This window comes from Styela clava, chromosome 7, assembly GCF_964204865.1.
Source record: "Styela clava chromosome 7, kaStyClav1.hap1.2, whole genome shotgun sequence".
In the NCBI taxonomy this organism is placed as follows: Eukaryota; Metazoa; Chordata; class Ascidiacea; order Stolidobranchia; family Styelidae; genus Styela; species Styela clava.
In genome coordinates this window covers 2,572,284-2,598,405 of record NC_135256.1, presented here as the reverse complement: position 1 = coordinate 2,598,405, position 26,122 = coordinate 2,572,284, and the positions used below count along the sequence as shown (strand labels likewise).

At 37.5% G+C, this 26,122-nt stretch overlaps 1 protein-coding gene across 1 annotated transcript; it reads left to right on the top strand.

The window, feature by feature from the left end:
* Window positions 1-756: 756 nt before the first annotated feature.
* On the top strand, window positions 757-24,729 carry LOC120328515 (E3 ubiquitin-protein ligase HACE1-like). Its single transcript, XM_078114455.1, has 22 exons — window positions 757-1,297; window positions 4,039-4,093; window positions 5,664-5,753; window positions 6,116-6,220; window positions 6,974-7,064; window positions 8,827-8,943; window positions 9,804-9,983; window positions 10,379-10,483; window positions 11,043-11,168; window positions 12,262-12,325; window positions 13,136-13,222; window positions 14,702-14,849; window positions 16,105-16,195; window positions 16,965-17,138; window positions 17,740-17,847; window positions 18,866-19,014; window positions 19,803-19,984; window positions 20,526-20,620; window positions 21,050-21,155; window positions 21,352-21,476; window positions 22,461-22,660; window positions 23,755-24,729. The coding sequence occupies exons 1-22, from the start codon at window positions 1,222-1,224 to the stop codon at window positions 23,855-23,857; spliced, it is 2,577 nt and encodes an 858-aa protein (XP_077970581.1). The 5' UTR covers window positions 757-1,221; the 3' UTR covers window positions 23,858-24,729.
* The last annotated feature ends 1,393 nt before the right edge of the window (window positions 24,730-26,122 follow it).

The following is a 26,122-nucleotide window of genomic DNA, read 5'->3' as shown; positions in this document are numbered from 1 at the left end:
ATTGCAGCTCTCCTCCCACTGAGGGTGGTTCACACGACCGCTGGTCGATTACGACATCCCCACCATCAAGTCCATGCTTCTAAAACAAATAACTGGCTAACTAATCCCGACATCGAATGGTAATCGTACGATGTTGCACCTTGCAATCTGTCCCCAACCACAGATAAATTCTATCCTAAAAACTACGCGCCGGACGAATTTCCGCCATTCGTCCGGCGCAACGACACTGGTGCATCCAACAAACTCATAATGAAACATCCGCTCGTTTATACTCAAATCTCTTCCTTACATTTCCCCTCGTGTGTAGCGCAGCGACCGTCCCTGGATGGCGAATTCAATTGAATTCTGGTTATTTTTTGCCTGACCACTGTTGTTAAACTTTAGTTATCTATTCAACCTTCCACACGTAGTAATAGATTATCTTCTAATTAGGGAAACAATACCTTATAGCAATTGATTAATAATTCCTTACTGTCTTACACAAGTCAAGTCTGCAACTGCAAGTAGGCCCACGCCTAGGCCTACTAAAAACAGTAGTTTGTCATCTGCTTTCCATTGAAATGAGGGAGCTTGTGAATATTTAAAGAAATTGATAACGGCACACTATCACCATATTATCACTCACCATCAATGAAGTGCTGTCCGCAAACAGTGAAACACAAGTAAGATGGCTTCTGGACTTGACACCAAGCAGTTCTGCCAATAAGCAATAGATGATATCCACATTGCGCGACGTTCCGGATCTTTTGAAATCAGTGGAATATAACTGAAGGTCCATTTCGTTGTCTATACTATACGTACATCCAACGGAACAATACGAAATAACCATTTTCAACAGCCAAACAAAACGGAAACGTATAATCCGACTTGCAACTGACAGGAGCCAAATGGACGTTTTTGTTTTATTGCCGTCCAGTAACAAAGTCACGTGACCCATGCAAGTCCTCTATATCTGGTGTTTTAGTCAGCTTGAAGTGATTTATTTATACTTATTCCGATTTTTGGATTACTCTTGCTCGTGTCTGTAATAAATGAGAAAAATGAGCAGATATTAAATTCAAAATCCGGTTATGATTCTTGTCGACTCCTATTCACCAAGAACGAACTTATTCATGCAAAGAAAAATAAACAAAATTTCGCCAGGAGCTGCCTCTTTCTGACATTTATTGTTCAAGATGGCTTAAATTTTTGCAGTTATCATCGTTTATTCTACGAATCGATATGTGGAGCCCTAAGGAGCAATTACTGCGATTAACAAGATCACTCAGGAGCGCCAGGACTGTGGAATTGCCCAAAGGTTTGTACGCTATACCGGTAGGTAACTGTACGGCTGTCTGGCTGTAAGGTACCGGTATGAGTTTATTTCGACTCCCATAACACTAACAGGCGATAAATCTATTGATAAAAACAAAGAAAATAAAAACGGATTATGAAATCAGGAGAGCATACAAAACCTTAGATAAGTTTTGAAGCATACAGAAAATAAGATGGAAGGTTTTATCAAAGTGTGAAAAAGAAATGTTACCGTAAAAGCGCCTAACTTCGGACAAAATTACTATATTTTCGTCAATAACTCGGCCATTTATTGTCCAAACGGCGCCAAAATTGCTCGGTAAAACATTCGTGCGGAAATTTACATTCCCTGCAAATTTCGGTTCAATTGGACTATTTTTACTATTGAAATAATCGATATTTCTTGCCATTTGACCGTTATCCTTCACTGCCCTAACTTCGGACAGTCATTTTCTTCACTGCGTAACCGCGACGCACAGAGAGAAAGAGGCTTCCGATGCGGATGAGGTAATCACGTCGTTGCGTGAAGATAAGACGCTCGATCGTCGTCGTAACGTAACATTGACGTCACGACGAAAATGCATTATTTGAAACTTCCGTCGTCCTATGTTTACATCTTTCGTTCGTTATTTTCGATACTTCAGATGAGTATAATAACACGTTAGTCATTTTAATCAGGAAATGCATACGTAAATATATCTGATGCAAACCGTTTCAATCCACAATGAAGTATTTTAACGGGCTTCTATCGAAGTCTTTGAAGTATTAATATTCTCGACAGATAGCATTTTTTTATTCTGCGCGGTTATCTTTATAAATGATAATTTATATCAAACACACGAAAAATCCGATTGTGAAGTTTAATTTAAAATTCAACTTAATCTTGTAAACATGTAGGTCCCGTTTATTTGTTGGAGATTAAATTTATTTTTAATTTCGAGTGAATAAAATTCACCCAGGCCGTATTCAATAACTGTCATTTCGACTACTAATCATAAAATAATGGCGCACTGTGCCATATGGACGTTGGAATTATCATAGTTTTATATATTCGATTTTTAACGTCATCGATTAAGTGTGACATGTATTTTCATTAATGTAATTTTGGCATATATTCATACATGACCGAACAAAATACAAAAATATTACGTTGGAACGCCGTCTTTATCTTAACGGAAATTGTCATATTGGCTCCGTTGTGTCTGGCGTCAAAATTCATTTCCGCGACGCAGTGTGACGTCGTTTCGGAAGTGAGCGAAAAATAATCTACGTGAGGTTGACGTAATTTTTGACGCTGCGTGAAATCTTAATATTCTTATGGAATTTATAATTCAGAATTTTAGATTTTATTTAAATCTCGTACGACATCTTGCGATCACTCAAATAAATTATATACATTGTTGTCGCCCTCTACCGAATGATGGTATTTTGACGACGATAGCTTCAGTAGGAGCGACGCTCTGCGCCGTTGAATGCCGGGCAGTCAATTTTCGGCAAAATTTCCGTTTTTTTACCAAAAAAATAATTATGCAACATTAAAAAAGATGAGAATAGATGTAGATATAACAGCACAACCTATAATATTTAAAATTAGCAATATACGGCGCGTTTTAGCCAAGATATGGCCGTTCAAAAATTTTGTCCGAAGTTAGGGACTGTCCGAAGTTAGGCGCTTTTACGGTAGGTGTTCACTCACCTAAAACTATTAAATTTATTCCTACACTAAGCAGAGCTAGGTCTGTGCATCAGTGCATGGTACACAAAGACACGATACCTGACTAGGAATGATAAGACCATACTGGGCCTGCTGTTTGCCATATCCTGTAGGCACAATGTCTTAGAATAGGATTTACATATTTATCCCGGGGGAGAGGAAAGCCGATAAGACGGCTTATCCATATGGCGAACCACGGCCTCTCGTCCGGTTACCATTCCAAGTCGGGTATGGGATTAGTTTTACTGTATTGTTTGTTTTCGGAAGCATGGACTTGGTGGTGGAGGAAGCCGTCCACCCAACGACGGCGAGGAGTCCAGCAATCCTCTCGCACATAACCATCCCTGCATGGAATTTAAACCTGCGAACCCACGCAGAGTAATTAGAGGTGCGGTGGCAAGTGTATTCCTAACGCTTAGCCCGTTGAGCCACATCGCCGCGCCATTGAGCCACACCGCCGCGCCACTTGGATAGACCTTCATGCTGAACATACCGTACACCGAAACAATTTTATTTCTGTTACATTTCCATTGTATTGATGACTATATTCTTGGATAACAAAATAATGAACTCTCTCCACAAAATGTTCTTTGCGAGTCAGCAGGGTCTAAACAACGCACTGTCAGACTGTACTAGGCTGAACGCCTTGTCAAGAGATGGGCTGAAATGTTGGTTGGTCAGTTGGTGGCCTTGTATTACTGTATCGATGGAGCAGTGCTTTTTCGCATCATGAAAAAACTTGTGCATATGCAGTATTAAAATTGTCAACTTTCCATCCACTTGTTCCATGGTCCTGAAACAAAACAAGAATTTTGAATTTGCCCAATGATTAAGTTCTTTTAACAGTACCATCTTTTGTTTTCCCAAAATAAATTAAAAAAAATTCTATTATGATTCCTATGTTCTTAATGTAAGTCAATGTAATTATGAGAAAATGATAATTTCACAGATTTACTGGGGAAGGGAAGTTGCAGGGAACCATAGCTGGTAATTGAGTAGCGGCACATGATTTGTTGATGTTTTTATTTCAGATAATGAAGCAGCTGCCAGATATCTGATGCCACTAGTCTTCGGAAATCAACAAAAGTAAGTATGAAGATGAGGAAAATTTATTTAACACCTAAACTTGTGTTTGTGTATGATTGTACTCAAATGTTGGAGTAATCTAGGACGTTTCGCCGGACTTATTGCCACCGTAAGGTGGTTCACATAATCGCTGCTCGGTTATGGTGTCCTCTTTTGTTAAAACGAATAACTGGCTAACTAATCCCATTTCCGACATGGAAGGGTAACAGTAGGATAGGCCGTGGTTTGCCATATGGTTAAGTCGTCTCACCGACTTTCCTCTCCCTGGGGATAAATATTTAAATTCTATCCTTTGCACTAAAGTCATGTCTTTCTAGAACAGTAGTTCTCAAACTTTTTAAGCCATGCCCCTTTTTACTTATCGATCTTGATCGGTAAGTATGTTGATAGGTATTTGTCTGTGTGTTAGATGCACGCGATATCTCACGAAAGCGAGGTTCAATCTGCTCCAAATTTTGGATGTGCATTCATCTTAGCTCGGATCATAAGCCTATTGATTTTGGATGGATTATGTTGAATAATTAGCGAGTTATTAATTAATTAGTGATGGGACACACGGTGTCACTATGGAGTAAGACCACTGTTTTGGAGGATCCCCTAACCTTCTATCGATAAGTCTTCGGTTTCCAACCGAATTCTAGTTAAGATATTGTCAAGTCTCGCATCTCACCTCAAAAATAACTAGCTAGCAATAAGCTACAAATAAAAGATAGTGAAACAAACATCTAACAAATAATTTTTTTAAATGTTTTTGCCCTCTTGTGTGGAGCGATCCCGCTGATTGAGAACCAATGTCTTATAACAGGGGTTTCCAAGCTTTTTTCAGGACGACCCCAAGGACAACTTTCAAGTGTCCAGTGCGACCCCAGGTCAATATATATATTTTTCATGGAACTTAGAGCTTCTTTCACTGGACTTTTGAGTTTGGTCATGTGGTGGTATTAAGTAAAATAAGCTAAAACCAAACAGTGATGTCACAATAAGCACCTACTTTTTCTATATCATGAGCATAGAGCGATGCCATGGTTCAAACTGCTAAATTCAACATAGTTTGTCAAATCTTAGATGATTTGTACATCCATCCTCTACTATACCTCAGCGACCCCACTGACCCCATGACCTGTTTGCGACCCTACCTACTTATCACTCCGACCCAATTTGGGGTTTGGGAACCCATGTTCTAGAATATGTTCCAACTGATCTGGATTCTGTCGGTACACCCTAGATATATTCATGTTGACTTTCAACTTTGTGTTGAGCAAGTACTGTATAAAATAGACTATTCAAATTTGACTCGATAGCTAAGCGACAAGTCTGTCTGTCTACTATACCTCAGCGACCCCATGACCTGTTTGCGACCCTACCTACTTATCACTCCGACCCAATTTGGGGTCGCGACCCCTGGTTTGGAAACCAATGTTCTAATCTAGAATATGTTCCAACTGATCTGGATTCTGTCAGTACACCCTGGATCTATTCATGTTGACTTTCAACTTTGTGTTGAGCAAGTAATGTATAAAATAGACTATTCAAATTTGGCTCGATAGCTAAGCGAGGAATTCTTTTCAAGGTCAATCTCTGATCTTCTGGAAAACTCTGAGTTTGATGTAAATTTTGCCTTCGGAAGAGTTCAAAGAACATTGCTGCAAATCGCTGCAAAGTAGGTTGCTTTTATTTTTGTTAGTGTATTCAATTGTTTAAATTACTCTAAGGTAGTTTTCTGAGGTTTTTTTCTTTTCGCACATCTGAAGCTGGAAACAATAAACATTTTCTCTCAACCTAATCTAGAATTGCTAAAATCTACTGTTCTAACCGAATAAACTACTCTCCCGAATCGCATATATTCTAAAATAATATTTTTAAATACGAGATATCAAACTGAAATATATACCGAAATCATTATAAATTGCTACAAATTGATTTAGTTTTCCGTTCTCCTGATTGGTACTTTTTAAGGAAGTGAACAAGGAAATCAATACTCATTCAAAACATCCATTTACAGCAGTGTTTTATACATTTCAGTGTTGGCTCTGCAGAATGTCTCACTATATTTCTCAAGCATGGTTCCAACCCCGATTATCAGGATATATCTGGTTGTACTGCTTTACATCTGGCTGCCAGAAATGGGTAAGTTAAAATCAATTTTCTGCTCATAATCACAACTAACTCAGGGTGTATGTAATAAAGCAGTTTTTTGGGTGTCGCTTCTCGACAACCAGATTTGGTTCCGGGCGGCTTCCCTTCCTCAGTAAAAATGTGTGTTGAATTTTTTTTTCTTTTTTAAATTTGTATGTTATTTTTTTGCTGGTGGGATAAAATAAAATTGTGTATGACTATTTCAAACCTATGGGTCGCCTAAAAATTTTCTTGGCTCAAATGTTTTCTTAAACAAAAACTTAAAAGTTAATCATTTTCTTTAAAATTTTATTGTAAATTTTATATTTTGTAAGGGATTGTTGCTCAATAGTAATTTTATTTGTTGGAAGTATCAAAGCCTCACTGTGTGCAAACTAGCGCAGCTTTCTCAGTTTGTTTATATTAGTCATTCAATTTTGTGTCCATAAAAGTACTACACGGCATTTAGTACTTGAGCCCGGATCACGAGATTTTACAAAATTTATTAATTGTCTTATATCTTGACTCTCCGCTGGGATATGTAAATCCTATCCTAATCAGAATCATTTTCAACCTGTAGTCTGGATTCATAGTCAATTGAAAATTTTAACATTCCTGCAATATAAGGTAGTTGATAAAACATATCAGATGTTTCTAGTAATGATTTTATAGTAGAGTACTCGCATACCTTGACGCTTCCATTCACTATCTCGCAACATTTTTATTTTGTTTTTCAATCTTCATAATCAGTTCAACTACTTTCAGAAAGCATCGTTGCGTCCAGAAGCTTCTCGAATTCAAAGCTGATCCAGAAATAAGAAATAATGAAGGATTTACCACAATACACTGGCTTGCTGTGAGTTTTTTTTTAATTCTCATTCTTAAAAACGAAATTCTTTATACTGTAGACCAGAGGTCGGCAACCTACGGCCCGCGGGCCAGATCCGGCCCGATGAGTAACATAATCCGGCCCGTGACACTTCACCGAATTATAGTAACAAAACAGTTATTTTGACGATCATAATCTTTATGTAACAGAATTTATTATGAGACTCGTGTAGACTAAGTTATATTATAATCTAAGTATAAAATGCACAATTACTCGTTTAGTGAGCCTATAATTTAATTATACGGCAACAAAACGTAGAAAAGTTGTGATTTGTTGAAATGCAATGCAATGAGGAAATCAATCTATATTCTATTCGAGAAATTTATCACTGCATGATTTTTATTATAAAAAGTAACATCCGTTCGGTTTTCAACTTTCTTAAAATTTTTGCGGCCCGCCAATGACTTGCAACGCTTAATTTTGGCCCACGAGCGACAAAAGGTTGCGACCCCTGCTGTAGACCCAGTAAAACTATTTATAGCCCGCGGAGCAGCACACATTTCCTAATGTTGTTAAAATAAATTAGAGAGTTCGATCAGGAATTATATTTCCAAGGTCAAGGTCAGTTTTATTTTTTCCAAGCAGTAAAAAAATATCACACAAGTACAAATTATGAAATCCAATGTTCAGGACATTTCCAAATAAATAATACATTCATAGTAAGTAATACATTTGCAATTTTACAACATCTAAATCCAGCAATGTGGAAATTCCCACTATTTGAATAAGTATGAAAATAGAATAGGATTCGGTATTCTGGATTCGATTTAACTATTCTAGAATATTCTAGAATAGTAAATTATTCTACATTGCCCATCCCTAGTTCGATCGGGAATTATATTTCCAAGGTCAAAGCCAGTTTTATTTTTTCCAAGCAGTAAAAAAATATCACACAAGTACAAATTATGAGAAAATGTTAGTTACACAGTTCCATTAGGGAATTTAAGTCGCGGGAACCAAAGCTGATTATCGAGCAGCGACACCCGAGGTTTTAATATCTAATTCAAAAATTTTGGAATTCTAGAGTTTTGAAACGATTAATACTGACAGTGAGTACAGTATGAATTATCTAGCTAACACCGCTTATCAGAGATTATATAGCAAAGGTGGACCTCCTGAGGTATGCGCACCAAGATGGCGCACAACCTGATCTCAGGTTGTGTACCAGGTTAGGGTTCAGGTTGTGCGACATCTTGGTGCGCATACTTCAGGAGTACCGCAAAGGTTATATTAATTTAAGAGCCATAAGACCAACAGATGGACCATCCAAATCTTCCTAGTTTGGCATTGTCTACCCATTTAATTAAGAATATGAATCCATGAATTCTAATTTGCAATACTGACATATTTAAGTCCATTTCTCCAATCCAACGGTGGGCAAACCGCAGCTCGCCAGATTTTTATGCGGCTCTTCTCGCTGGCGATAATTATATATTATCCAAATTTTATTAGGAGAAACTGTAGCGTGACAGTTATTTTTTAATTCATTAAGCGGTTGAAGAATATATACTTTGCAATATTGTTATTATACTTTTGTGTAAAGTTCTTTTCAGTTCACAGTATTCTAATATTATTAATTTTAAAAATTATGCGGCTCTCACATATTTCTGACTTGCTGCATGCTGCTCTTATACTAAAGAAATTTGCCCGCCCCTGCTCTAATCACTCAGCTATCACACCCACTTACCTCTGTCACCCATTTAAACATCTTTTATTATTAATTACTCAGGTAAATGGTAGAGCAGAAATACTAGGTGATGTTTTACCTTATGTGAAAGATGTAGATTGTGAGGACGATCGTGGCCAGACAGCTTTGCATGTTGCATCTCAGAACGGACATAAATCGGTGAGAAGTTAAGTTGGTTGGTGTGGTGATATACCTACCGGTAATAATTAGATCGGGGTTTCTCAAATTATTTTTTCCCTGGAACACCTGAGCTTTTTTTATCGATTTTAATTGGTAAGTATGTTGATAGGTATTTGTCTGTCTGTCTGTTAGATGCACGCGATATCTCACGAAAGCGAGATTGAATCTGCTCTAGATTTTGCATGTGCATTCATCTTATCTCGGACCAGAAGCCTATTGATTTTGGATGAATTATGTCGTATAATTAGCGAGTTATTAATTAATTAGTGATGGGACACAAGGTGTCACTATGGAATAAGATCGCTGTTTTGGGGGATCCCCTAACTTTCGATCGATAAGTCTTCGGTCTCTGACCGATATTTTTCGTTTCATTATTCTCGCAGAACACCAAGAAGCTTTACGATTATGAACAGTAAATGAAAACGCCATGCTTTCGCCTGTATACTTGTTCAGTTAACAAGGCTTATCTGAATTGGAACACGTTCACTTTTTTTATCTTGCTGCAAGAAATTAGAAGGTGAAATTGATGGATGGTTTCCAAAATATTCAGGCTATGGTAAAAGCAGAAAGTAAACTTGATGAGTGGCGATTAAAAATTCAGGCCGACAGTTTACGATTATGAACAGTAAATGAAAACGCCATGTTTTCCAGACTGGCACAAGGTCTCTCTGCCTGTTAGATAGAAAGGTATGTTGGCCTGTTTGTCGCCAGTTGGGAGACAAAACTTACGGCCCAGATTTGCGGAAGAATGGCTGAGATCGCTCATACTACTAAAATGGTGTATCGAATTATGGCCATTCCGGTTCCTAGCCTTTTAAAAGTAGCTTTTTAACTCACAGACTGTACAATGCCTTCTGGAACACAATGCAAAAGTGGATAAAGCAGACAAGACTGGATATACAGCGTTGCATTTTGCTTGCAGTCACGGACAACGGCACACTGTACCACTACTTCTTGAGCATGGAGCATTACATATACCTGACCAAAGTGGGGAGACGCCCTTGAATATGTGCTTAAGGGTATGGTTTATTATTACAAAATTACTTTATTATAAAAAATTATTCAAAATCTTACATCAAAACTCTCCTTTAGTACAAACGGCTTCAATCCATTTTTCTACATGGAATAAACAATTGCAAATATTCTGTACTTAGAGATAGATAAAGTCGCTAGAAAGCTATAACTTCCATTTTTTTTTTATAATTTTCTCGATTCCTTAGGGACCTGACATAACATCTAAAATTTTGCTGCTTTTTTCTGATACATGAGCACACTGTCATATGACATCCTGTTCAATTATTATGACATTCGGTAAATCTCTTGAAAATGGCCTGAAATTTTGCTGACATTGCTGTATTAGGTCTTCGACCATTTTTTAAAATATTTTTTGAGCATCGTTGTCTTGCTATTTTAGGGAGGATACGGTCCAACGCTTCAGCTATTACTCGACCATTTTCCCAGATTGTTAAACACACTCGTTCCTGCTGCTGCAAAAATAATGGAATCAAGATACGATTCTGTAAGTGGTTTCATTGATTGATTTTGGGTGTACTTCAATGCTATTTAGATTCTTTTTTCACAAAGAGTCAGTGAAGTGTAACTGGTCGGAATATTCTTATTCTGATATAACATGTTTTTATTTTTAAAGGTATTTCAAATTTTAATGCAGTGGTTTTCAAACTTTTTGCGTTGCGTCCCCTTACTAGATTTTGCTCGAGTCTCGTGCCCCACCTCAAAAATAAATAGCTAACAATATACTAAAATTACAGATGGTAAGGCGAAAGTATGTTTTATTCAAAAAAACATGTTGAAAATACGTAGATAGAACGTAAATAATGAAATAGATATCCAAAACAAGGCAGGCAAGATCACATATAAAAAACATTTTTATTTTAAATTAGCTTTACGGCCCCCTCAGAAAATTGTCTAAATACTGTATTTATATATTGTATTTTGCGCATGTTTGGTGCTGTATTAATCCTATTTAAAACACACAACATGCACTGTATGAAACTGGTTCAAGGCAATTTTTGGGGGTAAGTTAATAAATTCACTCAACAGCTCATTTTATGTTTTAGGTTATGTGTTGTTTCCGAAACTTGTGTTCGGTCCAGAAAAAAGAATCCATTTTGAAAAATATTTCTGAGTTTACAGCAAACAGCGGGTTCCAACTTCTTAGTGTGTCAAGTGATTATGAAACACAGGTAAATTTCAGATGGATTGCTGAACCCCATGAATGGTTGTTACTTATCGATCTTAAGATCGGTAAGTATGTTGATAGGTATTTGTCTGTTTGTCTGTCTGTTAGATACACGCGATATCTCACGAAAGCGAGGTTGAATCTGCTTCAAATTTTGCATATGCATTCATCATATCTCGGATCAGAGACCTATCGATTTTGGATGAATTATGTCGTATAATTACCGAGTTATTAATTAATAAGTGATGAGACACACGGTGTCCATATGGAGTAAGAGAGCACGAATCGAAACCACAGTTTCTGTTTTGGCGGCTCCCCTAAATTTCTATCGATAAGTCTTCGGTCTCCGATCGATATTCTCGTTTGTTAAATTGTCTAGATTAAGTGGTTATCTGTTTATTAGCCAATTAGGAAGTTAATTTTGAAAAATAATTGTTTCTAAAGTATTTAAAAGTAGCATTCTTTTATGTTCTATCGGTCAATTTTAGTAACCCCACAGGTATTCTTAAATTTTGTTCATTCCTATTTACCTCTACCACCTTTGATCACTAGAAAATTTGAAATCTATTAGTTGAGAAGGGTTTTTCACACTTTCATCTCAGAAAATCGATCCATTTTTTTCAATTTGCATTCATGATCCTCTACTTTAGTAACAGAAGTCTTATTTCATTTCTATTAATTTGCATAGATCTCTTTCATAATAAGCATTGGAAATTTGAAATCTGTTATACCAGTAGTCTATGAAAGCATTTTTCTCACAACAATTAGCTAAAGAATCTATAAATTCACTCTAATGAATAGTTTGATCACATCAACTTCGCTACTCCTGTAGTATGTGAACCAAGATGGCGGGCCCCGGTAGGTAGTATGTGTACCAGGTTAGGGTTAGGCAATAATTTTGTGTACAAATACTACGGGAGTCACTTGGCTAGTCCCCGAACTCGTAACAGAACTAAAATAAGGAAAATTGGAATAAAATTTATGGCTCAACCTTAACCTGGTACACATACTACGTTCCGGTGCCTGCCGTCTTAGTTCACATACGACGGGAGTACCTCAACTTCAGCGTCTCTCTAATGACTTTTTGTTCATTTCAGGTGAAATGTTTTAAATCTTCAGTTGAACTTCTGACAGTCTTGGATGAAGAAGGAAATCTAGAAGGTGAAAAGAAAGAAATTAAATAGTTTGGAGTTTAGCTTGTTTTCACTGGTGTCGAAGCCAGAGTCCTTTCTTCAAACATCCCAGCGGATGGATTTGATAAAATTGATTGTTGCAAATTGCAATCAGGCCTTAGTCTAAATCTGACATGCTTTCTATTTTCAAACCATTCAGAGTCAAAATTTTGAACCAAAATTTTCAATTTCAAATTCAATTTTTACTTCCAATGGTGACAAAAACTCAAAAAATATTAAACTTGCTACACATTCCTAATAAGGGACTGACAAGGCTCGCAAGCGAAGAAATTTGATATTCCCAGTGTATAATGCTTTCGTTCTGGGTGAAAAATGAGAATTCTTTTACAACCTGGGGTTGAGAGCAGAGTCAATTTTAAATTTTCTGCGACCAATCAGGGCTGTGGTTATGAAGTTGACAGGTTTCTACTAATATTTGAGTCCTGAGTTGAAATTTTTTAAACATTGCGACCAAAACATAATAGCTTTTGAACAAGGCTCTGCTCAATTGCCATGTAGCGGGGAGTAGCATATTTTTGGGCTCTCCACGAGTATGTGTACCAATATGAAGGTAACTAATTTTGTTTGCCTATTTTACATCAAGTTGTGTAAAGGGACTGAAACCTATGGGCAGGGGGTATATTCACTTGGCCAACATATACAGTTCCGAACTCGTAATAGAACTAAAATAAGGAAAATCGGATTAATAATATTATGCTCTAACCTTAACCTGGTACATTTACTACAGGAGTACCTATTTTTGGAACATAAGAAATCATTAATTCATTCCTATAATTAGTGTTTCAGAGTCTTGAAGTTCTCTGGTCTTCACTGGAAGAATGGATGATGGTATTAAAAAAGGAGATTGAAGAAGCTAGTTGCAAAGGTAAGAAATAATTAGAACAGTGTTTCCCTACCAGAGACACATGGCCCGCCAAAGAGAGCACAAAGCCTTTGAGGGTAGCCAGAAACTGATTTAACTTTACACTTTACAAGAAAACCCCCTTGTTTCATCGCTGAATAAGGTTATTTCACAGAGTGTTTTCACTTTCTTTTGCATGAATTGTTTGAACATAATAAGATTTGGAATCTACCAATCAAAATAACACTATAAAAACCACTGATAAACAAGGGAGTGCTAAATGCCATGCTACGAGCCAGGGTTGGGAATCACCGGAAGATTTAGCACTGTGATTCCCTTTTTTTTAAATTTATTCCTCCCTTTTTATTCATAAAAACTCTCTTTCTGTTATTTATTCTATCTATAAAGTATATTATCTGTAACTGGACCTCTTAGAAAAGTAATTGTCATCTCCTGGTTTTCAAATGTGTCACGATGATACCAAATAAATAAACAATTTCTGAGTCTAGGGCAGGGGTTCCCAAGCTTTTTTCAAGACGACCCCAAAGACTACTTTCAAGTGTCCAGTGCGACCCCAGGTCAATATATATATTTTTCATGAAACTTTAGAGCTTCTTTCACTGGACTTTCGAGTTTGGGGTCATGTGGTGGTAATAAGTAAAATAAGCTAAAACCAACCAGTGATGTCACAATAAACACCTACATTTTTCAATAACAAAAGCATAGAGTGATGCCTATGGGCCTGTTTTAAATTGAGCCCTGGTACAAACTGCTAAATTTAACATGGTTTGTCAAATCTTAGATGAGTTTTACATCCATCCTCTACCATACCTCAGCGTCCCCACCGACCCCATGACCTGGTTGCGACCCCACCTATTTATCACTCCGACCCAATTTGGGGTCGCGACAGCTGGTCTAGGAAGTTTGATATTACACCTGGGCTCTGTCTCCAACATCGATAATAACTTGCCAGACTTGTTGATGATGGCTAATGATGCCTCGTTGAGTAACTTGCGTCACTCGCTAGTTTTTTCTGTTGCTTTGAGCATCTATGTTGTGTGTTATGCTGGTGTAATAAAGAAGTGTAAGCGTACTCGGTTGAACCCTTATTCTATAATAGCTTGGGTGTAGAACTTAACATATAACCAAGACATTATTAACAGAACTTTAGCATTTTAATACAATCTTATCATTTTAGACCAGGGGTGCACAACACGGGGCACGCGGGCCAAATTTGGCACGCCATACGCTCAAACGTGGCACGCAAACGGTTTTGTAAAGGAAAATTATTTATGATATACATTAAAATATCATGTTTATATCAAAATCAGCAGTTTTTCAGGACATTGAATTGTTTCAATATCCGTTATTATGTATTATTATTGAAATTTGTTTGTTTTGCGGGAGTTAATATACAAAACCACGATTGTACGTGGCCCGCGACAAGATTATTTCGAAAAATTTGGCACGTATCCTCATTTGAGTTGTGCACCCCTGATTTAGACAACACAACTGAAGATAATTCAGACGATTCTCCTGAATCTACCACTGTGTCAACAGAGAGAAACATTCTCTCAATGACCCATGACAGAATCTGTGCAATTGTGGAAGGTTTTTATCTCTGCATGCAATGTTTGAACCATGAAAAGGAGTAAGTGTACATTTCGAATTTTGCTCAACATTTTTACTTGTCTTTCTCTCTGAAAAAAGCTTTGTTGTATAGAGCAGGGGTCGGCAACCTACGGTCGTAATATAATCCGGCCCGTGACGCTTCACTAAATTATATTTACAAAATAGCTGTTTTGATTCGTATCGTAAATTCTTTACGTAAAAGAATTTAGTGTGAGACAAGTGTAGACTAAATTATATTATAATCTAATAAGTATAAAATTCACGATTACTCGTTTAATGAGCCTATAATTTCATTATAATTAGACAAATGGCATCAAAACGCAGAAAAGTTGATGCTAAGTGCAAAGGGTTCAATGGCGCCGAAATATTCAGATGGAATTTTTTGAGAGGCATTGCAATGAGGAAATAAATCTATGTTCTATTCGAGATATCGCTGCATTGTATCACTGTATTTTTAATATAAAAGTACCATCCGTTCGGTTTTCCACTTTCTAAAAATATGTGCGGCCCGCCAATGACTTGCAGCCCTTAAATTTGGCCGGCGAGCGACAAAAGGTTGCCGACCCCTGGTATAGAGGGCTACCATTCTATTTTTAGGATGGCTACACACCTTGTGTAGCTACCCTAAAAAGGAATTTTGCTGTCTGTATGGCAGCCTTATCTGGGAAGACCATCCAAATGGTGATTGGAACCATATATCCATCCCTATTACTAACCTACTGTCTATAACAGGGGTGGGCAACTTACGGCCCCCGACGAGATTTTGAGCGGCCCGCTGACTGTATCCAACCACACTCTGTAATGTGGTCCGACGCATCATTCATGAAAGTTGCCGATCGCTCTCCTCTCACCGCACTGTCAGTGCGAGCTGGTGAAATAAACAATTGCCTTAGTAAACAAACAATTGCGTTAGCACACTTGTTAAACAAACAATATAAGGTCAGAGCAGAGAGCGTCGTAAACATTCCCCATTACTGTTATCAGTTATATTTGGAATCTAAATATAAAAAGATTTTAGAAATTAGGATTTATATTAAGTTTTATTAATCATGGAATATCCTAAGAAACGTAAAGTTGACAGAGAGTGTCGAGCATTTAACAAAGATTGAATATCGAAGTATTTTTTGTAAAAATCCGGCCCGCCGAGGACTTATTTTTTCACATCTGGCTCGCCGACTAGAGAAGTTGCCCACGAGATACATAAGACTATTGTGCTTATTTTCATATACTTGTCTTGTTTATACATTTATCCAAATATCACACTATCTTTTCAGTTCGACTCCTGTTCGCTTCGAAGACTTTGTCACTCGCCATCACTCGGTGATCAACTATCTCATTGAAAAAGATAACAAGATTATATTTAAGGTGAGATAATAAATTTTAGTTGAATACAACTATTTTTTCATGGCGCACCTTTTGGGAATTGCTGGTTTAAGTACTAGACAAGAGTGTAATATAAGATGGGCGATATTGAACTATAAAGATTCTTTCAAGAATTATTATATTCCTATACAGGGGTTCCCCCAGGGGTTCACGAGAATATTTCCAGGGGTACTTGGATGGCATTCGAGTTTTTGTGTGTGTTTTTTTTTCAATATTCTTTACAAGGGACTAAGTAACTACAGGATGAAAATGCATGCCAATTGAATCTCAGCGTAGATGCCTGATCTAGCGTTGTTGTGATTGTGACGCAACAATGTGAATTGCACAGCTTTTCAGCCAAACTGTGAAATTTCAAAAGACAATGTGATGTGAGCATTGCAGAAAGTGATATCGAAACTTGAGAGAGATCCCAAGAATTCATTAGTTGGGTGGATGGCAAGGACAATAACATCAACACGAATATTTAATTTAGTTACAGCAGTTGGTCAATAAATTGTCGTTGCAACAAGTTGTCAGTCAATATTATCACAATTTTGTTTGGTGTCTGATTACTGGGGGTTTGCGTTGATTATTTGTGACTCGGGGGGGTGTTTAACAGAAAAAAGGTTGAGAACCCCTGCTATGCATTGTCAAATATCTGTCTGCTTGTACAGTCTTGCTTGGAGCAAAGAGCGTGAATAAGCGTCATGTGGAACAAAGAATCACAGTTGTACAATATATTACTAAAATAAACAATATTTCCTGTTTTCAGCATTTCAGTTTTCTTCTGAATTGTCCGACTATTATGTCACAATTTCTTTCTGTTATTAAAAAACGTCCCTTCAACGAACGCTACGAATGGTTTTACGAGAATCTTCACTCTAAGAGAATCAAAGAGGCAGAGCAACGAATACGAGCTAACATGGGACTACCTGAAGCTTTGAAGGTTGGCGCATGAAATGCTAAGGGTTTCATATTTTTTTTTCTTTGGCGCATCGTGCTTAGCGTTAGAAATATACTCGCCACTGCACCTTCGCAGGTTCGAGACAAGGCTGCGTAGGGTGGTTCTCGTAACCGCTGGTTGGTTACGGTTTCCTCCACCATCAAGTCCATGTACCTGAAAAACAAATAACTGATTAACTAACCCCATACCGGACGAGAAGTCGTAGTTCGCCATATGATTAAGCCGTCTCATCGACTTTCCGTTCCCTCGGTATAAATACTATCGTGTCCTTGGGGAGAAAAGTCGATAACTCGGCTTAAACATATGGCGAACCACGGCTTCTCATCCAGTTACTAGTTTATATCGGTATGGGGTTAGTTGGCCAGTTATTTGTTTCAGATGCATGGACAGATGCATGATGGACTATATTAATTTGTGTTGTGCATTCACTCTTTAATAGTTGGATGAATTTCTTAAAGGAGCCTTTCGACTGTTCGTTAAAAATATCGACTCATATCTTATTGAATGACAATGCAAAATTGACTTGATTAACATTGAATTTAGAGTAATTTTACATTTCATTCCCGGTCTTATCTTGTAACAGATTCGTCGCAGTCATGTTTTTGAAGACAGTTGTGAGGCACTGGAGAAAGAATCTGCTGATTCATTGAAGTATTACATCAGCGTTTTATTTCAAGATGAAGAAGGAATGGTTTGTTGTTATTTTTTTGTTTTTTTAGGCTTTGCTCTGAAAAAGGCTTCAAATAAGCATTTATGCATATTATTACTATTTACTGATGGAACTGTTATTAAGTTTGCGCATTCGAAATGCATCCAATTGAGTTATTGACGATGATGATTTGAGTTATTTAGCTTGCAATACGGCGCTCCAGAAGTGTGTATACCAATATTGGGGTAACTAATTTGGTTCGCCTACTTTACATCAAGTTGTGTAAAAGGACTGAAACTTATGGGCAGGGGGTATATTCACTTTGCCAACACAGACAGTCCCTCAGAACTCGTAATAGAACTAAACTAAGGAAAATTGGAATAAAATTACGCTCTAACCCTAACCTGGTACACACACTATGAGATTACCTGCAGTGCAACAGTGAGAACATACATAAAGAGCACTATGCCTGATGTCTTTCTTATGAAACTCTGGGTTTTCCTATTTAAGCGCTGGATTGAGTCATAATTTTTTTCAACCTGGTGTTGGGTGCCAGATTCATAGTCAGAATATTTGTTGAGTCTGAGTCGTTCCAGAAGTACGTGTACCAATATTGGGGTAACTAATTTGGTTCGCCTACTTTACATCAACTTGTGTAAAGGGACTGAAACTTATGGGCAGGGGGTATATTCACTTTGCCAACACAGACAGTCCCTCAGAACTCGTAATAGAACTAAAATAAGGAAAATCGTAATAAAATTATGTCCTAACCCTAACCTGGTACACACACTACGGGAGTACCTGCAGTGCAACAGTGAGAACATACATAAAGAGCACTATGCCTGATGTCATTGTTATGAAACTCTGGGTTTTCCTATTTAAGCGCTGGATTGAGTCAAAATTTCTTTCAACCTGGTGTTGGGTACCAGATTCAGAGTCAGAATATTTGTTGAGTCTGAGTCGTTCTTTAAAAGGCGCGGAGTTTGTGGTCAGATGTAGATTTTCCCAGACCTTGTTTACCAGTTGTCATCGTTTACCCTTTATCATTGTTGTTACACAGGGGGCTGGAGTTCTTCGTGAATGGTTTGACGTTTTATCGAATGAAATCTGCAATCCAGAATACGCTCTCTTTACTCAATCTGATGACGGTTCAACATTTCAACCTAATTGTAATTCAGCCATCAATCCTGATCATCTCAATTATTTCAGGTAATTCGTAGTTTTTGATTTTTTGGAAAAAATTTGCTTAAATCATGCCAATGATCTTCACCCTATGCCAGCATAGGCTCAATGTCCTACAGCAGGGCTACTCAACTTATTTCACCAAAGGTCCGTTTACGAAACTTTAAAATTACTGGGGTCCGGACATTACAGGAAATTTATTTCATTAAATAAACGGAACTTCAAATGCAATAATAAATTAAATACAAGAGCAATGAATGGCTCGCAAATATGGACACAAATGCCGCACATCGGTACCAGTACGACAAACTGTATAACTGTGTATTTAAATTGTATCAAAATCATTTAAAACTAAAACGATGCTTATGCTGCCAAAATAAACAAGCAGACGCGATCCAAATTGAATGGTCGAAAGGTCTGGATTCGGACTGCGGTCCGCCAGTTGAGTAGCCCTGTCCTACAGTTTTCTCCCAATTTCCCAACCGAGGTATCCAAATTTTTTCTCAGTTTTACAGCCCTTATTTACTGGGTTTTCTCCCAATTTCTGGTTTTTACTGGTTTTATCCAGATTTCTGTGAGTTTGAGTGTTCATACCTTGTTTATATTTCTTAGTTTTTCTCCTTTTTTCAATTTTATTCTGCTTTTCCCCACTAGTTATACACATTTTATTTCAGTTTTACAGGCCGCATCCTGGGCCTAGCACTTTATCACGAACAACTTTTCTCATTTTTTTACTGAGCGTACCGATTTTAGAAGGCTTATTTACAGACACTGTTCATATCCCGGGTTTTCTCTCATTTTTTGTTTTTTCTCAGTTTTACAGGCCGCATCCTGGGCCTAGCACTTTATCACAAACAACTTGTGAATGTTTATTTCACACGCTCTTTCTACAAACACATTCTTGGAATCCCTGTCGACTACACCGACGTGGCTTCTATCGATCCTGAATATGCAAAGAACCTACAATGGATATTGGACAACGATATTACAGATCTTGGTAAGGTTCAATTACCAATATTCAAACTAACAGTGTATTCACCATATATCCTCGCACATAAGCCGAAAAAGATTGCCAAACTAAGAGGGTCGTCGGCTCATACACGCATATCTCTGATCGAGCTGAAGGGTCAGCTTATATGCACAAAACTCTGATTACACTCCAATGAAATGACAGTGTGATAATTTCAACAGATACTGCTCGAATCATGCTCATCATGAGTTCGCATGATAAGAGCGCGCGCACACACATACGACGCAGCGATTGTTACGACAGACTGGTATTTGAATAATACAGCATTCTTGCTTTATATGCATACGGATCCACTGCACACAAGCATAGGAGAAGGATAAGTTCCTTGGAAAGCCAATCATTAGAGAAAATAATTGCTGCAATCAAATAAAGCTCAAATTGTAATCGTTAATGAGTATTTTCGTTTCTCTTGGGAACAACCGCTGATGTGGTGGATAAATATATTGCAAAATATTCCTATCTTGCGGTGCGAGAACCACTTGAAAGTTTTTAAATTCTCAATTTTCAGGCTTGGATTTGACTTTTATTGTGGAGACAGACGTTTTCGGTTCGATGCAAGAAATTGAGTTGAAACCAGATGGAGCAAATATTCTAGTTACTGAGGTTAGTTGTCTCTAGTAGGGATTAACTTTTGAATATTTCTTTTCCCCAAATTTGATTCGTATTTTATTGGTATTGGAGATGAAGTCACTGTTTTGGACTCCAATAGTGACAATCTAAATCAAAATTTCTGACAGAAACTCAAAAGGAGACAAATAAAACAGACTGAAATTTTTGAGGTCTTACAACAATATTTGGTCTAAACAGCTTCTTACATCGCCTGAATAATATTTTTGTTATGAAGATTTAGTTTTGTCGGATTCAGGAGTTGGATTGGAATCAGAATTTCCTTAATTGTGAATTTGGGAGTGAACATTTTATCTGGCCATTGAATCGGAACCTTGTATAAGTTCCCTCAACTTCATGAGCCTTTTCGAAATGTTCAACCTCATTACTCTATGCAAATTTTAAAAATTAAAGTATTATTTTCAGAAAAACAAAGCAGAGTATGTTCAACTTGTCACAGAACTTCGAATGACTCGAGCTATTCAACCTCAGATCGATGCTTTCAGAGAAGGATTCAATGCTTTCATTCCTCGTAAGTAGGATACGATTTACGTATTTATCAGGGGGGGAAAGGAAAGCCGATAAACACCATATGATTAAGTCATCTTATCATTTTTTTGCCTGGGGCACTCTATCCTATACTAAGGTGGGAAGCACCGATATAAAATATCCCAACTCACCTTTTAACCATTCTCAGAAGCTATTTTGAGTAAGAATTTGTAATTTAGAGTCTTTGATCCAGATATTCACTGAATCAGAATTAGAACTCCTACTTTCTGGGTTATCAGAGATTGATGTGAAGGATTGGAAAAACAACACAAAATACTCTGGAGGGTATAGTGAAGAACATAAGGTAGAATAAATATGGAAATCTCTGAGATGTGCCGCATTGTGCTAAGTATTAGGAATACGTTTGCCATTGTACCTCTGATTACCCGAAGGTTCCCAGGAGAGTTGTTTCGATTTAGTGACCGTATGGTCCTTCCAACCTCCTATCAATTCCGTTAGTCGATTTATTCTTCTTTTACTTATTGAATGTTGTTGTTTGTGTTTGATTTGTTGGCTGATGACTGGATGATGAATAAACTTCTATCTATCTATCTATCTATCTAAAATCCCATGCGGGTTATTTATGTGCGGGGATTACTGGCTAACTAATCCCATATCCGACATGGACTGGTAACGAGGAGGCCGGAGACGAACGAGAGGCCTTGTTTTTCCATACGGTTAAGCCGTCTTAATTTGTAAAACCCAAGCTATTCTAATAGTTGACAAACTTTCCTGATCTACGACCCCCTCTCCAACGAGTTTCAACACTCCATGACTTACTGCGATTTAATAAAAATCCCTAGTTTTGCTTTTTAAACTTATCAATCAATCGCCTTTGATGATAAAAATGGGGGCTCCCGAAGTATGCGAACCAAGATGGCGGACATCGGAATGTAATATGTGTACTAGGTTAGGGTTAGGCCATAATTTTAGGTATAAATACTACGGGAGGCTCTTGGCTAGTCTTCGAACTGATAATAGGACTAAAATAAGGAAAATTGGAAAAAAATTATGGCCTAACCCTAACCTGTTACCCATGCTACGTTCCGATGTCCGCCATCTTGGTTCGCATACTTCGGGAGCACCTAAAAATCTAATAAAAGTAATTAAAAATTAAGTCCATACTGTGAGAGAATTAAAAAAATCACAGTCAAGTTTCTTTAAATAAATGTGGTCACTGCAAATAGTACCTATAAAAGCCCATAAAAACCTGCCTCATGGCTTCCAATGCCGAGCAAGTGCCCAGTTATGAAACACTGTTTTACACCAGTCAATTTACTTCATGCAGGTTGTCCAATGGTTTTGGAAATCAGTGGATTCTATGTCTAGTGATGACAGAACCCACTTGCTGCAATTCTCTACTGGATGTTGCCGCGTTCCGCATCGGGGATTTTCCCAGCTTCAATCAGCATCTGGGGGCAAAGAAACGTTTGTTATCACATATCTTCCTTATCAAGATAATGATGAATTACCGACTGCAAGCACTTGGTGAGATTAGTAATAGTAGCTTAGAAATATATGAAGGGTAATTAGTGCATGGTGTCCTGTTATTTTCGTTGCCAAGCTAAGGAGTGCTCAGACCCCCCTCAGCATTTTTGTTATCTTCAGTTTGTGTGTTAGAAAACAATGCTAGTCACTAAGGAGGGATTGAATATAATCAGTAAAGTATAAGTTTAATACATTATATATTGGATTGAATCCTGGATCTCTTTTTACCTATATACTGACCACGAAAAACCTCAGCGTCTCTGTTCCCACCAGTATTGTGTGATAATAACAAAAAATAATTTTTTCAGTCCTTACCTAAGCCATGGAAGCACTTGCTTTTTGTTCTTCTTGACAGGCGACGCGGCACATGTTGCTAAGAATTAGGAATACTCTTGTCATCGCACTGCTGATTTCTCAATCCAGACTTGTAGTTAGGCAGTATTAGGTGTAGAGGTAAGATCGGGCCCAAAAATTCCAGCCCAACCCGACCTGGGCCCGTGGGTATTAAACCTAATCTGACCCGAGCCCTTCTAATTAACTGGATTCGCAGGCCCGAGCCGGGTATGGTAAAGTATAGGAAAAATATTTTCGGGCGGCAAAGGTCGGGGAAAGGTCCATTACAGCTTCTCTGTTTTATTCAAATAAAATAATTTATAACAAGTATTCCTTTGTTTAGTATCTACACATAGTTTAAGTATATATTTTTTTTATAAACATATAGTTATTTAAAAAAAAGTCAGCGATAGCGAAGCCTGACCCGAACGTAATGATTAACATTTCAGGCCCGACCCGAAAAGTCAGATCTTAGCTCTAATAGGTGCTTACATGGATAGGTCCTAGACCTAGAGCACTAAGTAGACTTATGACTTATTTTGCTTAATTGTTGTTATTTGGGTTGATTGATCTCGACCAATTGATCTCAAATTATCAGTACCTGAAGATTAAATAAGTCGCAATTGCTTGTATTTTCAGTCCTACCGTACCAACCTCCATTTATCATCTGGTGCGCAGTTTCGCAGTTGACTTTTGTTTTCGTATCTTTGAGCATTGCTCTTTGGATTGCACCTTATTAACACAGAATGTAATTATTTTAGCATAAACATGTTAAAGTTACCTGAATATCCAAGTTTCGAATTCCTTGACGAAAAATTGAAGATTGCGGTTCGTTGCGGAAGTCAAGGATATGCCAAGACATGATGAAGCGAAGGAATCAATCTTTCAAAGTTCCAAATATTAGCTATTTTTGTTCCGAAAATGGGTGCTTCCATAGTATGTGTACCAAGATGGCGCACAACCTGAACGTAGTATGTCTACCAGGTTAGGGTTATCAGGTTGTGCGCCATCTTGGTACACATACTATGGGAGCGCTCGAAAATGTTCAACCTTTTTACTTCCCTTTCTGCCTTTGTTCGTAGTGGTTCACACACACAACCTATTTCCTTATTGGACACGTTTAGTGGCCATAACGATCGTTTCAAAATTTTGTTGTTATTGGTATTTGTCTTCGTCTCCATTTTTAAAAAATCGCTTTTCCCTTCGAATACTGGACCAATTGCTTTGATATTTTCAGTGGTTAAAGATAAAATTTTCCTCCAGAAGGCTATTACTTTTTTCTCTCGCTATGACGTCATCAAAATTATTGCCACTGGGTGGCGCTACGTGTCCATATATTTGAGCATAGCTCTCTTGTTTCTATTATCCTTATATCTTGCTATTTTCATATATTCCTACACTCTCGCTCAATGGCTTGCGCAATGCAAGGTTGCAAGAGGTAACAGGTGTGTGTCAAGGACATCAGCGCAGCATTTGATTGTTTTCATGCCCGACTAGAGGTCTAACAGACGACATATTGTTTGAGTCATATTTTTTACTCTAAATAGTTGGTAATTTGTGCTTCACTTTCTTATACATAAACTCATCTTTTTACCTTATATTTCAACCAGAACAACTTTTTATCGTAAATCTGCATTCTCTGTATTTGGAAGTAGTTTGTGGAATTTTATTTATTGTAGTTTGCACAATTTAATTGAAATATATGCAATTATTTGAATACATATAATATTATATGAGTTTGCCTGGTCGTTACATCTGTACATTATTAAGATATTAATTCTTTATTTCAAATTCGAGCTAGAGAGCCGGAAAGTTTTATTGGAGCTGCAGCCATGCTTACCATATTAGATGGAGCTGCCAGACATTTTAGTGGCTCCAACTTATGATATATTTTTTATTCAACGTTCATCAAAGACATGTACAAACAGACTTTGATTATTTTTATTCTAATTTCATGTCCATGCATATGAAGCAAATAACTGGATAACTAATCCCATACCCAGCATGGACTGGTAACCCGACGAGAAGCAGTGGTTCGCCATATGATTATGACGTCTTAATGACTTTCCTTTCCCCAGGAGAAAAGTTGCCAGTCCATATCAGGCATGGGGTTAGTTAGCCAGTTATTTTTTTTCAGATGCATGGACTTCATTGTGGATGAAGCCGTAACTGACCAGCGATTACGTGAACCACCCTACGTCTGCGAGGAGTCCAGCAACCCCTCGATACGCCACAATGCCAAGCCTGTTACTAAAACTTGAGCCGTAGACCAATGGTTATTACATTCGATACTTGAAGATAGCAATTTTATTTAGATTGCTCAAATTAATGGTAACTTGGTCAATGACTCCCCAGCATTGATAGGAAGCCTGATTAAAACTGGATTGAATATTCAGTTAATATTCAAAGTCTCTTATTATATTCAGTAATTCGAGGTCCCGATCGTTTGCATTATTTGAGTCACAGTAGCTATGAGTTCATTTCCTGATTCAATGGCGTTACTGTGTGTGGTTGATCCCAGATATCAATTATGATAAAATCAGGCTTGAAGCTGGTAATATAAAGAATAATTATCGATAGATTATAGATAACCTAAATTTAACACAAATTCGAAATTCATGAGAAAATGAATGGATATTTCATGCATCGTGTTGATAAGAACTTATCTGGCTTAATTCGTCATAAATACAATTATAATAATATTATGACTAAACAATCAAAAACTGTGATAACGATAAGGTGTGGTTTTATGGCAGTTACTTCGTGAGCTTCAGGTTAAGGCATCTTTCGGTAGCTTAGCAAAAAAGGCACGCACATAAGTGTTGATAATTTTCATGAAAGCCAACAGGAAAAATTCTCAAATTACGACAGTTGTACAATTATTTCTCTTCAAACTAGGCTTTGTACAAGCTACCACTGATATCCAGGAATGTGTCAGAAACTACTGTGGTTTGAAAGGACTAAAATCATTTTGGTTTAATATTTCCTACACAATTTTTTACACTCAGGGTAAGGTGGTTTATATTCGGGATGATTTGTAACCTGCGATGCCAACTTAGTTTAAGTCCAAGAACCTTGAGTTTCATTGCTTAATTACCAACTTTGCTGCTCCGGGATTTCCCTCCCCCA

Coding starts and splice junctions, on each gene's coding strand:
- LOC120328515 (XM_078114455.1), top strand. CDS start 1,222: ATGTGGAGCCCTAAGGAGCAATTACTGCGATTAACAAGATCACTCAGG. Junction 12,326..13,135: donor TGAAGAAGGAAATCTAGAAG/GTGAAAAGAAAG, acceptor TCCTATAATTAG/TGTTTCAGAGTCTTGAAGTT. Junction 19,015..19,802: donor GATCATCTCAATTATTTCAG/GTAATTCGTAGT, acceptor GTTTTTTCTCAG/TTTTACAGGCCGCATCCTGG.